Source organism: Argentina anserina, chromosome 3 (genome assembly GCF_933775445.1).
Source record: "Argentina anserina chromosome 3, drPotAnse1.1, whole genome shotgun sequence".
NCBI classification, from domain to species: Eukaryota; Viridiplantae; Streptophyta; class Magnoliopsida; order Rosales; family Rosaceae; genus Argentina; species Argentina anserina.
Window position 1 is genome coordinate 9915122 of NC_065874.1, and position 14706 is coordinate 9929827.

Sequence of the window (14706 nt, forward strand, 5' to 3'; positions counted from 1 at the left end):
CACACAATGGTTTATTTCTCAGTCAAAGAAAATACATCTTAAATCTTCTTGCAGAGACTAGAGTTCTTGATTGCAAGCCTGCACGCACTCCACTTGGCAGCAAATTTCATATTGATACTGGTGGTGAACTTCTCTCAAATCCAACTTCTTATCAAAGGCTGGTAGGTAAACTGATTTATCTAACAATTACTAGACCTGACATATCATATGCAGTCAGTATTGTTAGCCAGTTTATGCATGCGCCTACCTCATTCCATTTGAGTGTTGTCAAACGAATTTTGAGGTACTTAAAGGGTTCAATTGGTAGAGGTCTTGTTTTTCGCAGCAATGGTCACATTGATATTGTTGGATTTACTGATGCGGATTGGGCAGGGAACTCTCTTGATCGAAAAAGTATGACTGGTTTCTGTACTTTGGTTAGTGGAAATTTGGTGACATGGAGAAGCAAGAAGCAGAATGTTGTGGCAAGATCCAGTGCAGAGGCCGAGTACAGGGCTATGGCATCTGCAGCCTGTGAATTAATTTGGCTTAAAGGTCTCCTAGCTGACCTAAGATTTCATAGTCAGGTACCTATTTCTCTACACTGTGACAATCAAGCTGCTATGCATATTGCCTCTAATCATGTGTTTCATGAGCGTACTAAACACATTGAGGTCGATTGCCATTATGTGAGAAACCAAGTGCAAGCTCAAATCATTGTAACCAAGTATACTCGCAGTGCAGACCAGCTTGCTGATATTTTCACCAAATCTCTTCCTTCTGCTCAGTTTCAACTGATTCTTGGCAAGCTTGGATCTCTTAATCTCCTAGATCCAGCTTGAGGGGGAGTATTGAAGCATGGTGATAAGTATGGTACTAAATCTATTGAGGTGATTTGGTGACAATGAGATTGTGTGTAATCTTCTATTGCTAGATTTATGGATCTGTGATTAGGTTGCTTGCTGCATTCCATGCTGCAGCATGGCTTCATTTTTATCCACTGTGTTATACCGGTTTCATATATATTCCCACACTTGTAAGTTCAAATATACTAATCAATACAACCAAGAGAGAAAATTGCTCCATCTGTGCTATGTTTTTCTACATGATGCACTGCAAATTGGGATCGTATTCTGCGTTTTGAACGTAAGGCATAATTCCATGAAGGTCCAAATTGCAGTCCAAGTTTAAGAGTAGAGATCACACTCTGAATAGTGGGAACAATTTCGCCTACAGAAGGGTTCTGGGATTCCATCGTATTCAGAGGTTAGAATTGATATTAAGGAGTATGAAAACAAGAATTTGATATGGGTTTCGACGTAGTTCTACTCAACAATATGAGCAGCTTATATATAGACGTACACTCGTATTAGTCGTATACTTTTTTTTTTGTTTATATAGTCATAATTTATTGTGTATTATAATGGGCCACTAAGCCCAAGCTTAGCGGACGCGTGTATATATAACCAGTCGGGTTAACGCCTTCTTTGCTTTTCCACAGTATATGTGAAAATGTCTTCGGAGCTCTCAGTCTTGGAGGACTACGCCTCCGCCTTTCAGGCTTCAGCAACAGAGTCGATCCTTCAAGTACTTCTCTTCTTTGTACTATTGTGCTAATCCAATCATACGTAAGGAACAAGCTTAACAAATTGATGGTTGGATTAGCACCGCTGTCAGGTGTAATGTGGTGGAGCTAGATCTTTCTATCAATCCAAAAGAAGAGGGAATGTTTGAGTTGCCTATGAGCCTTTTGACTTGCACGACACTGAAGGTTTTGATCGTGATTTCATCAATATGCCTACATCAGTGTGTTACTGCTTTGCAAGCCTGAAATACCTCTGTATCCACTTTGATATCCTTGAGCCTGAGTTTGATGATAATGATCATTGGATGTTTATTTACGGTGGTAATATCTCCATGACTTTGTTACATTTTCCTGTTATTGAATATTTTTCTTTGAGTGGAGATCTCGGACCAGTTTACTAGACTTTGACATCTCTGCACCCGAGTTGAAGACATTAAGGATAGATTTGTACAGTTCAAATGATTTGCATGGTCGGTGCAACTTTTCTATTGATGCTCCAAAGATTGAAAAACTTGATCTCCGGGAGAGTTCTCTGTCAAACTTCAATTTCAAGGACACAAAATCATTAGTCGAAGCCAATATTGATCTACATATGTATCACAATGACGATTACGTTCGAGAGGCACGTTTAAGCGAATGAGTTTCTGGGACAAATTTCTCTGGTGAAATATCTGTCTCTTTCAGATAGCATTTATCAGGTACGTTTTCCTTATTAGCTTGTTCATAATGTTGATGTAATATGTTTAGTGGAGATCTAGAGTATTATTACTGAGTGAAAAGATATAAACCCAGAGATGGAAGTGCATAACAGGAATGCGTTGTGAAGTTTTAATGAATATTATATTTATGTTGTGAAGTTTTAATTAATATTATATTTATGTTGTCCTAACTTCTTTCCGCTGTACCAACTATCGGAAGCATACTGTTTACTGAAATTCCTCTTTTCAATTTGGCAACTGATGATTTGAAATATTATGTCATTATATAATCAATTCCTGCATGACTTGCTGTTTAATTTTTCTTTTCTTTATGATGAAGGCTTGCACTATGCCTTTTTTTTAAATATAATTTGAGCAAATTAATGCTGAATCATTGGGACGGCTCTCACTGGTGGAGAATTCTGATGAAGGTGCTCGAGAAATCACCTATTCTAGAATGTCTTGAAATAGACGACAGGTTCTATCCAACCCGAGAACTGCGAGAAGAGATGGAAGCAGAACGAAAGCAGATGGAAGCTGAGGCAATGAAACCAAAGAAAAAGGAGAAGGTGATTGAACTTACTGGCAGAGAAGCAGTGGTGGTGATTGACCTTACAGACAAGCTGAATTGGATTCCACTGGAGTCTGTTCCTAACCTGAAGACTATCTCCATCAAGGGATTCCAGGGAAATGGTTTCATTGGTATTCTTGATGAGATGGCATTGACGAAGTATTTGTTAAAAAATAGTCAAGTTTTGGAAAAGTTGACTATTTATACTCCTGGTCTACATAGGATTTATGCTCCAGATCTCTGTAGGGGTACAACAGAGGAAATTTACGATGAAATTTCAATAGCTGAACTGGGTTCAGAGAATGTTCAGATTGAAGTGGTCGAGGAGATGTTTTATCCAAGGGGAGGGTGGTTTAAATTCGGCATCTTCTCATTGTTTGATTGGCATTTTGTAAGCTTTCACTAGCTTTCACTTGAGCAATTAATATTGGAGTTGTTATAATTTATTTTTGTCACATATAGCCCTTTGTCTTGGCTTAGATTTTATGAAAACTTAGTCAGTTGAACACTTCAACAGGAAGGAGGCTGTTATACCTCATTCAGCTAGATAAAAATTCTTGATCAAGATTATTTAGTATATATTTGTGTTCTATCGTCAAGTAGGATGCCTCCGGGCATTTTTCACCCTAACTGCTCGACCATCTTCGTGCAAATTATTACACTTTCTGTTACTTTAGTTTGACAGGTACATCATTCTCATGAAAAAAAGAAGTCTGATAGGTACATATATAATTCAAATAACAACTACCTGTTTTATTTCCCCGATAGTTCCATGGAAAATCTGTAAGATAATAGATTGCTGAAAACTACATTGTTGAAAATATTGTTGTAGATTAACAATTTGTCTTGAAAACCATCAAAGCAAAGCAAGATTTGGAGTCCAAGAGTCGAGATATAGCCCAAGATAGAATCAGTGCATTACCAGGAATTCTATGTCACATACTTTCCTGCCTTGAACATTTTGTACACAGTTAGAACCAGCATTCTGTCCAAAAGGTGGAAGAACATATGCCCTCACTGGTGGAAAAATCTAATGAAGTTGCTCGAGAGATCACCTAATCTACAATTTCTTGTCATAGACAACAAGAAATATCCAACCCGACAATAATCAGAAGTGGAGGTGATTGAACTTACTGAGGGAGAAGATGAGGTGATTGAGCAAACAGAAGATGAAGGGGCGATGTTACAAAGTACACAAATATGCTGAACTGGATTCCACGAAACTCTGTTCCTAACTGTCTGGTTTCTCACCTGATGAAGAACATTTCCGTAAGGGGATTTATAGGAAAGGGTTGCAGTGGATATCTGGACGAGATGGAAGTGACCAAGTATCTACTAAAAATGGTTGAGTTCTGGAAAAGATGAGTATTTATACTCCTGGTGTATTTCAAGGTACAAAAAGGGATGTCTTCAACGAAGCTGCTCCGATTGAATGGGGTTCTTTTATTTAAGCATCTCCAATGAAATAGTGAAATGATTTTGTCAAATTTGAATTTGAGATATGAGGTAGATTATGACTACTTTGAGAAATTTGTACTCAAACAAATTTGTCAAAACAAATCCATATTTTATGAAGAAAGAGAAATGTGAGACTTGAAAAGAACGAAGGAGATGGGGTATTGAAGGAGAGACAAAATAATTAAAAAACAAATCAATGACTAAAGGTTTTAGCATAGTCAAATTTGACACGGTTGCTTAGAAAAATCATCTACATGGCAAATAACATCTTTATTGGAGTTGTTCTTGAGATGTCAACTATAGTTGTTAGGTTGTCTCATAGGATTTGACTATTTTGTTAGAGATGGGTTCATTGGGTTGTTCAAGTTGAAGTTATCAATTCAAGAAGATATTTATGAGTGTTAGCTAGGGATTTTATGTGACTGTACTCAATGTAGGTACAGAAGCGTCTTCTCCCATCTGATTAATTGTCAGCTTCCGTTATTTGTTTCTTTCCATCTTTGGTTTTGTAACAGTCTTTCATAGGACCACAGTTAAGTAGTTTACAGTGAAACTTGAGGATGCAGGCTGCAGCTGAGTCGTGCGTTTTTATTTTGTTTAAAGAGGACCACAGTTTACAGAAATTGAGCATATTTACATTTGTTCCCATGTGTTTATATTCAACTCTTGTTTTGCTGAAAATAAGTTTATTTTATTTATTTTTGTATTTTAGGAATTTTTAAAAATTTTCTTAATGCGTTAGTGTGCAATTTCTTAAGAACTCAATCAGGTTTTTAGTAATGAAGAAGCAACACAAAAGAAAAAATAAAAGAGAACCAAGTCATTAGTGCTTTAACTCGTGAGAACCAAGACATTAGTGATTAGTACTAACTCATGACTAGAAAGAAAACAAAGCTGAGTTTGAAAAGACTTCTTCTTCCTTCGTGTTTCTAACTTCCCCTCTATACATCCCTCAATTTTATCTCTCAACTAATTTTTCGTACCAAAACAAGAAAGGAAAAACAGAAATAGCTCAAAATTGAAAAAAGAGGATCAAATAGTAAACCCAAAACACACCACCACACCTGAAACTAACAAACAAAACAAAAGAAAACCCCAAAACAAACCCCAAGCTCTCTCCTTTCTTCTTCTCCTTCTTCCACCAGCTCCCAAACTAAACCCAAAAATGGTAGCTTTACACTGAAACAATCACTGACCCTGAAAAAACCCACCACAGATTCCAACACAAGACCTCAACTTTCGATGAAGAATAAGCCTCTCCGATCAACCAACCAGCCAGACCAACCTCAAACCCCAATCCGCCGAACCTCGTCATCTTCATCTTCATCTCCAGCTTCAACTCCACCTCCTGGCTTCGTCTGTTCTCTTCTCTCTTTCACTTTTTCACCTTTCATTTTCTAAAGCTTTGAGCTTTTTTGAATTGCTAAAAATTTTGAATTGGAAAATGTTGCAGGCACGCGAGGGGTAACATGTGCCGGCAAGAATCGCACGTGCGAATGTCGTCAGAGGAAGAGATCGCCGCCGCCGCCGCCGAGGAGAGCCTCTCTATTTACTGCAAACCTGTTGAGTTCTACAACATTCTCCAGCGCCGTGCTATAAGAAATCCTGCTTTTCTTCAGAGATGTCTGAGCTACAAAAGAGAGTCCAAGCACAAGAAGAGGTACTAATCTTGATGAAAGTTTCGAAATTTCCTTTTTTTTTCAGAGTAAAGTTTTATGCTTTTTGTTTGGATGTAATAGAATAATAGGCATTTATGTTTGGAGAGATAAGTTTATAGTTTTATGAACTTAATTGGTGTGATTTTGGATGAACTTCAGAATACAAATGACAGTTTCGGTTTCGAGGAATGAGCGAGAAGGTGTACAAAGTCAGAAGCTGTTTCCCTTGTATGTATTTTTGGCGAGACTAGTTCCTGATGTTGTGGCTCCAGAGGTATGCATTTTCGATCAATATGTGTCTTATGTTTTGGTGTTGTGTGGCAGATGTTTCTGGTTTTTTTTTTTTGGGTGGTTTCCATAACTATTTATCTGATGACATTTATGTGTTTGATGAAAAATCTAGTATAATGCTACATATCGGTTCAGTCGAGCTTGCATGTTAAACAGTTCAAATGGGGTTGATTCGAGTGGTCAGCATCAAGCAAATTTTATTCTGCCTGACATCAACAAGCTTGCGTGGGAGGCTAAATCGGGCTCACTTGCAATTTTGCTTGTCAGTTTTGGTACGTGTTCTTTTGTGAAAATTAATTGATATTGGAGTTTTATGTGTTTGTCATCTCAATAATCAGGCTCATTATACTATTTCTTTCTCAGTGGGTGCGCAAAATCCACTGCGTGGAATCAATTTGTCCAAGGGTCCAATGGACATGGCATCCTCACCTGGTAAGTCAATCTTTAGTTGCTCCCGACATGTTTGCTCAAAAGTTTTGGCAATATAAGGAGTCAAAAGTGTGTCAGCTTGGACAAGATTCTTCTGCAATTTGTTTTTTTAGTTATATTCACGTTGGCATTATATAGATATCCCAGAAGTGCATGTTTTTCATCAAAAGTGTGTTTGATATGTTTGAGTTTCTAAAAGAACAAGAATTCTTTTGAACTTTTAATTTAGTTGTCAACAAAGAAGTTGGAATTACTCGGGAAATCTATGAAAATTAAGAGGAATTAAACGTATAGCAGGACGAATTTACTGACCCCCTGTGACAGTGTGAAGCTCGATATTTTATAATTCTAAAACCTAAATCGCAAAGTAAGAACACCTGGGAGAATATTTTAGGAGAAACATGGGAATGTACAACATCTTAGTTCTTAACATATTTGACTCATAACTCAAAGTGAGATAATATTAATAGTTTGTTATTAAATAATAGGTGCTTTTATTAGTCTCAATTGTAGTAGAGTAATCACCAATACATGTAGAGTGAAAGGTGAAACATAATTTTTACCCGTAGTCATTGGAAGTTTTTCATAAGTTTATTTTTCCAGAAACTTTGCTGTTCCTCAATCGCGTGACTTTCCCCAAATTAATTTTTCTTTAACTTGACAGCAAGTGTAGGAGGGTATTGCCTATGGAGCAAGATACCCCTGGAATTACTTTATATATCATGGGAAAGTTCTCCTAATTTTGTTTTGGGACAGAGAGCTGAGTTGATGTCAACAATTGACATGCAATCTTGCTTTTTGAAGGTATGCATTATCAAATGACTATCAACTGTTAATGCATATTGCTCTTCTTTCTTGACATATATGATTGCGAGCATACTTCAAGATTTGAGCATTATTGTTCCTCAAAAACATTTTATTTTTTTCTGTTGTAATCTCTTGTTCCTGATTGGACCAAAATTAATGGTTTAGATCTTTCTTTAACTTGCAACTGATTACATCTTTTTTTCTTGTTGCAGTTAAGTTGTTCAAATGAGGACAAGTGCCTTATGATTGCAATTCCCTATAATCCAGAAACCTCTGTATGCTCTAATCTCAGTTCTAGTGTTGCATTCAAATAATTCTATATCTTCCTCTACGTGTGTCACTGTCAGCATCTGTTTCTGATGGGTTTCTGTTATTTTTGGTGGTTTGGGCTTTCAAAGATCATATCCCAGCAAGTGCATGTCAATATTTCTGCAGAGGAGCTTGGTTCCAGGGAAAAATCTCCTTATAATACATACATACGTAATGACATTCCTTCTTCATCATTAGCTCATATTATTCGGTAATTAACATCTCTCACTAAGTAAAAGTGTCTGCAAAGTCACCTTCTATCTTAGTTATTTATTTATTTATATATATCTTTCTGCCTTTATGAAATCATTTTTTCCAAATCTGTATTATTCCGGTAAATGATATTTGCTGCTTGTTTGTCCAGGTTAAGAGCAGGAAATGTGATTTTTAACTATAGATACTACAACAATACATTGCAAAGGACAGAAGGTATTAATGACTTCTGTAAAAGCGACCTAATTATAATAGTTTTGTTCCAAAGCAATTTCGATATCTTAGAATTGCAATGAAACTATTAAGATCTTATCCTACTTATGTTTACTTGTCAATCATAAAATTTAAACTTTCTAGCATAACAATTTCTGACATCTTTTTATTTGGAACATTTTGTTACCAAGGCATGTCTATCCAACATTTATCCTGTGCTTGTATCCTGAAATGCAGCATATCCTTGCTTACTAATGATCCTTCCTTTATCATACAGTGACTGAAGATTTTTCTTGTCCATTTTGTTTGGTCAAATGTGCGAGCTTCAAGGTTTGAACCCCTTCTCTCTATCTTTTTTTTTTAATTTTTAATTTTCTATATTATAGTATATTATCAAATACTATGTTGCAATCATGTCAGCCTAAGCTACTATTAAAACTAACAAATTAAAATATCTCCCCAAGCTAAAAGTATGTGTTCAAACTTTGACTGCATCGCGGATTTCCATTTAAAAAAATGTAGACACTTGTGAGTTAGTGAGTTGAAGTCTTGGCCCACACATGGCGGGCAGACTGAAAAAGAGAGGGTGGTTGTTGAAGTGGCTGGAATAGATGAATCTCTTAGTCCTAATGCCTTATGAATTACAACCTGAAAAACCAAAACTTTTGTTGTCTTATGCTAAGAATCAATCTTTCCTCTACAGGGCCTGAAATATCATTTGCTCTCATCACATGATCTCTTCAACTTTGAATTTTGGGTCAGTAAACGTGTAATCTTCATATGACATACTGATTTTGATGTACAAGACCATCACTAACAAACTGATGGATATTGTTGTAGGTAACTGAAGAGTGTCAAGCTGTAAATGTGTCTGTGAAAACTGACAATTGGACATCTGAGGTATGCAGTCACAATTTTGTATGTGTGCATTCTAGAGCAGTCAGTAACTTTCCATTATCAAGTTCCGTACCAACAATATTTCATATCCCCTCATACACCATCTATTTATTATTCAAAATCAATTATTGCAAATTCCAGTGATTGAAGCTGTCGTCCTAACGCACTACTTTTTACTATGTCAAATTTGTAATAAGATTGGGGGATCATCATGATATGACTTAATTGTGCTGTGGTTATTTTTTTAAACCAGAAATATGTGGTAAAGTGAGTGTTGATTCATAGCTGTTGAAGATGAGTAGATGACATATGGAAGTATTTCTATTTTTATGATTTTATAAATAGGTGGCTTAATAAAGAGAAAAGAGAAACAATTGCTGATGAATAACGGATTGGCATTTTTGAAAAATTTTATTCAAAATACACTGGTTTATATATGTAGCTCTATTGAATGGTACAAACAAAACACACCAGTTATAAATCTAAATTGTCTAATTTAAGTATTAAATGTTCCGTTCAGATCGTTGCTGATGGCGTTGATCCAAAGCTACAAGTATTCTTCTTTTGGTATGTTTTTACTCTTTCTTGGGCAAGAGTTTGACCCAATAATTTTGAGTAATCCTATGTCTTTGTAGTTGAGATCTATGAATGCATCTAACTGATTGAGAAAGCTCATACCATGTCCAGCTCAAAGCCACTTCGACGAAGAAGACCCAAGAGCTTAGGTCCTAATTCAAGGCATATTCATCCACATGTCCTCTCGGGCTTGCCTTCAGGACTCTGTGTGCTTTTGGACAAAGCTGATGGTACATTTCTTCTCTGGAATTATAAACAGTTCACTTTTTTCCCTGTTTAGTTGAAAAGTGAATTGGTTCTATGTAATATGAATAACATTTTGAGAATGAAAGACATAGAAGAGTAGAAGAACAAGCAGTTCTGGTGTAGAAATATTATAGAACAGTATTTTTCCAATCAGCATATATCACCTGAAAGTTCAAGCCCGGAATTTTGAGGATACCTTAGCTCTGATTATATATTTAAAAGGTTAAAACTTTTGTCCTTTTTTTGTTACCCCACACCTCTTAATATGTACATGCATGTACAGGGGGATCTGTGCTTGTAGGAGGGACAAAAAAGGATAGAACGAGTTGGGATTTTTGAAGTTTATGAAACCATTGTCTTTTAGCTCAAAATCAGTTCCTCTTAAATCACATGAATATATATAGTACTGAAGAAAACTTGGCATTAATAAATTACTTGCGAGTAATTTCTTGAAGGATCCAGTAAGGAAATCAACCAATCCTTCTCATGTCTTTATCTAGTTGATTGGTTTTTAGTTAGGAACTCAAAGTGTTCCTGACATAATGAATTGCATATGTCCTGCAACATGAAATTTCCAGACTGCTGACTGCAGATGAGATACGATTGATCTCCTGGAGCCTCCTGGAGACCTATGTAATAATCTCATTCAGGTGCCTACAAAGCATCCTCCCAATACTATTTTTACAAAAAAATTCACTTAACTTAGGCCTGAACAATTGAGGAATGTTTCTGTTATAAGGACTTGCTTTGGAGTGAAATGATGAATAGCTATTCTTTTCTCATGAGTTTGGTTCCAGATTGAGAAGGTAGGGCCAGCCAGTTGTTTCAATACTTTTTTGTATACCAATAAACCTGCCAGACAATAATGCCTTGCAACTTTTAGAAATCCTGATATTGTAATTAGTTGTGTAATATGTTATTTGCTTAAGCAGACTGAACGAATAACTTTTCTGCAATACTGCCTTCTTACATGCCTTTTCTCAGATGCTCATTCAAGTAAGGGTGATAAGGCCAGGATATCAGGTGAAATGATTTGCTGCAATTTGGAATGTTTGTTGGTGCTACAGTCTCTGTAATTTGTTTCACCTGTTTCTTTTTCTTTTATTTTGCAGGGATTTCAAGTTCATTACCACAATCATATGCTGATCCAGGTTGTGTTCAATCGTCATCTGGAAATAATTTTGCACCTTCTCAAATGTTACTGTTCGCGAAGACAAGAAAATTGTCAGTTGAACGTTCAGATCCTAGAAAGTATGTTTCTCCCTTTCTACCTATTGGTCATGAAGAAATGCAGTATTTGCACTCTTTTAGAGCTAGTTCATTATTGTCAACTATACACATTAAATTCACTTGGTCTCTGTGCTTATTAAGATCCATCATTTGTTGCGTATTAAAAAAAACAACTGGTTGATCTCGAGCCTTCGGCCTTGCTAGTGGTTAAAGTTTCGGAAGGATAAAATGTCAAATTAAACGTAACATTCTTTAAAATTAAATCAGTAGAGTAAAGTTTTTGTTATCTGAAGTAGTTGAGCAAATTTCAGACCAAAAAAAAAAAGTAGTTAAGCAAATGCCGGGTAAGGAATCTTTTTTTCTGATTTACTATTTTGTATGTGTTTGTCAATCCCTGATTGTGTTGCATATAATCTTTTATCAAGTACCATGATACATTATATCTCTTACAATTTGTTATATACTCCTGCTTTTATCCGCATATATTGTATGATTTTTATCAAGTTTTCTCTACATTTTCAGCTGTGCCCTCCTGCGGAAGCGACAATTCTTTCACTCACATAGAGCCCAGGTTTATTTCAATTGATGACTGAAGTCGCTTTTGTCCTATCTGATATTGAGTTCTTTGTTTACCCAAGTGGACAATATATGGGCCAGTTATTGTTCCATGATGTGTGAACAAGATGATCAGTCCGTTCTTGTTTGAAAGATGGGTCTGACGAATATCACCAAAAAACTAAATGCATGCTTGCACCTGCATATATAATACTTAGACATATGAAGCAGACAGAAAGCCGTTTAACCCAATTATATACTCTATTTGTTAAATCATAACAGTGGCAGACTGGGTCTTCGTTCTATAGGGGAACAAAAGAATCCTTAATCTAATTATGTAATAAGATTATCTCAAGTGTCGGAAATTTTACCTAATGGAATTGTTTGGTGTGTGTTTGATACTAGTAAGGGGGTGGGCTATAAAATTTGAACATGTAATGGATGAGATAGTGATAAAGTAATTTGGGGTTCACATCCAAAACCAATTGGCAATGGATGGAGTGGCCCAAACCCTTATAAACCCACAAGCTTGGTTCCAATTCCCAATGTGGGATTTATATTCTCAACACGCCCCCGCACGTGTGGAGAATTTTCAAGCCATACACGGACAACATTTTGGGTGACGTGGAGTCCGTGTGGCCATTTGGGCTTCACACGTGGACGTGGGTAACCCGCTCTGATACCATGATAAAGTGATCTGGGGTTCACATCCAAAACCAATTGGCAATGGATGGAGTGGCCCAAACCCTTATAAACCCACATGCTAGGTTCCAATTCCCAATGTGGGATTTATATTCTCAACAGATAGGTTTGGTGCAAATTGAAGTTATGTGACTTACAATCTTATAGAAATTCAGATTTCCTTTTGGCGTGTATTTTGCATGTTACTACTGTTCATCATTTTTGTTTGAATTTTTATTTAATATGTTTTTGTTTATTTTTTAATGTTTGAAGCCAATGATGTTGGAACAAGTTTTGTCTGATCAAGACAGTGAGGATGAGGTTGATGACGATGTTGCTGATTTTGAAGATCGCAGGGTATAAATTGTTTTTATTTCCCCTCTTTCATGCAGTAGGATACAAACTAAAGCTTACTTGTTAACCGGCTCTCTCTTCTCTCTCTGTCAATTGTCAATGTATCCTTTGAGCGAGCTCAAATTTTACTGTAAATCAGCTCCTCTCCTCTGCTGAGTTTTGTCCAATTAGAAAGTTGCCACCATTTGTTGATTTGTCCATTGCTATTTTGTGTTCTTTATGTTTTGTTCTATCCCACCTTTGTTAAATCAGTTTTACCTTTGATGAGATCTATGCTTGAAGCAACATGTTCTGTTTTCTTGGCAATTTTTAATTCTGTACTGAAAGGAAGCATAACTAGTATTATACTCTTTATTGTAGATGCTCGATGATTTTGTTGATGTAACCAAAGATGAGAAGCAAATGATGCATATGTGGAACTCCTTTGTGAGAAAGCAACAGTAATTCTCTCTCCACTTTACTTTTTTGTATTTGGCTTCATGATGGTGTTTATTTCTTCTGTGTGGCACCTCGTACTATAATTTACAAATCTACACACAGTTTTACTGGCGCACTGAGGCACGCGCAGTCTAATTTTCAAGTGATGAATTCCTGGAGTGTTTAATATTGAAATAGTATATGCCAAAAAAAATGCTTTCAAACAAGATTTTTTATTTTTTCACAGAACTTTGTATATCAGCCATCTCTCTAAGAACAATAAGCATCAAATTTTTATACATATCAATGGCTTTAAAACTAATATTCCATGGGATATATACACACCATGACCCCTGTAAGGATTTAGCAGTCTATATTGTATATTAACCTGTAAAGAAAGTCTAAAGGCTGATGAGCTGATTAGGTCAGGTCAGTTATTACAATCTTTTGTCAGCTGTATCTGCTGGGATAACTTTCAGAATCATATCTCACGAACATGACTGATGCAATACTAAATTTCGATGTGCTGTGTTTTGTAATTTAATTATCTGAGATAGAAAACACGGTTGCTATTGGATGTCATGGTAACTTTGGCGTCTCTTCATTTACATCAGATAGCTTCATCATGGACTCATGGATGAGTTGATTGTCATTTGATTTATCTGTTCTTTTTATGAAATGTTTCGTCTTAATAATGGCAGGGTGTTGGCTGATGGCCACATTCCTTGGGCGTGCGAGGCATTTTCAAGATTGCATGCACATGAGCTGGTGAACTCCCCTGCCCTGATATGGTAATTGTCATACTTGATTTTAAAGTGTAGTTATGCACATCTAAATGCAATTCTCAAAGTTCACGAGTATGTGTGTACCACAGTCATGGACTAAATAAAAGCCCTGTATCTGATTTGGGGACTATTTCATGAATTTTTTGACACGAGCAAGGGACGCTTTGACCTTGGGGCTTTTTGAGTGTTTTCCTGTCTAGATCTTACTAAGAAATGGTTCACCCGTTGTCAGGACATGCTTACGCAACACCTTTTCATTATGAAAGAGTCCTATCCTTATCAAATAACTGGTGTCTGTAGATGTGAGAGAAGTTTTACTAAGGAAGCCACACAATTTGATGAATGCCCTTTATTCTTAGTAAATATGCTAAACACTCGTATTGATTTTTTTATGACAATATGGAGTCTGAAATATGTATGACTCATCAGGTGTTGGAGATTATTTATGATCAAATTGTGGAATCATGGACTCCTGGATGCACGCAGTATGAACAACTGTAATATTATTCTTGAACAGTTTCCAAACCAGGTTTTAAATCCCAAGAGTTGAAATAGATTAGTTGTTTATTGAAGGCCATTTTGTATCGGATATTCCGTTTTGTAATTAGCTGTACGTTAAGTGCAAGTACAGCAGCAGACAAAATTCATTTTTATTTAATGTTCAGTTTCTTTCTCCCTTGCAATTAAAGTGATAGGAACTAGCAGAACTAATACCAACGGTAACACACTAATAGGCAATGTTTTAAAAATCCCC

The 14706-nt window shown here is 36.2% G+C and overlaps 1 protein-coding gene and 1 pseudogene across 1 annotated transcript; both read left to right on the forward strand.

Annotated features, from left to right (window-relative positions):
* The first annotated feature begins 1491 nt into the window (after nucleotides 1-1491).
* LOC126787015 (F-box/FBD/LRR-repeat protein At1g78750-like) lies at nucleotides 1492-4284 on the forward strand (annotated as a pseudogene).
* A 1083-nt stretch (nucleotides 4285-5367) lies between these two features.
* Nucleotides 5368-14624, forward strand: LOC126786675 (polycomb group protein EMBRYONIC FLOWER 2). Its single transcript, XM_050512572.1, has 21 exons — nucleotides 5368-5647; nucleotides 5745-5951; nucleotides 6109-6223; nucleotides 6353-6512; nucleotides 6604-6672; nucleotides 7334-7473; nucleotides 7689-7751; nucleotides 7875-7996; nucleotides 8150-8214; nucleotides 8489-8541; nucleotides 8915-8968; nucleotides 9052-9111; nucleotides 9629-9675; nucleotides 9796-9914; nucleotides 10915-10953; nucleotides 11043-11181; nucleotides 11683-11731; nucleotides 12670-12753; nucleotides 13111-13190; nucleotides 13869-13958; nucleotides 14382-14624. The coding sequence occupies exons 2-21, from the start codon at nucleotides 5761-5763 to the stop codon at nucleotides 14500-14502; spliced, it is 1860 nt and encodes a 619-aa protein (XP_050368529.1). The 5' UTR covers nucleotides 5368-5647; nucleotides 5745-5760; the 3' UTR covers nucleotides 14503-14624.
* Nucleotides 14625-14706: the final 82 nt, after the last annotated feature.

Excerpts from the sequence above, each read along its gene's own strand:
- LOC126786675 (XM_050512572.1), top strand. The coding sequence starts at position 5,761 with ATGTGCCGGCAAGAATCGCACGTGCGAATGTCGTCAGAGGAAGAGATC. Across the intron at positions 6,224-6,352 it reads CTGATGTTGTGGCTCCAGAG|TATAATGCTACATATCGGTT; the intron begins GTATGCATTTTC and ends TGAAAAATCTAG. Across the intron at positions 13,191-13,868 it reads TCCTTTGTGAGAAAGCAACA|GGTGTTGGCTGATGGCCACA; the intron begins GTAATTCTCTCT and ends TAATAATGGCAG.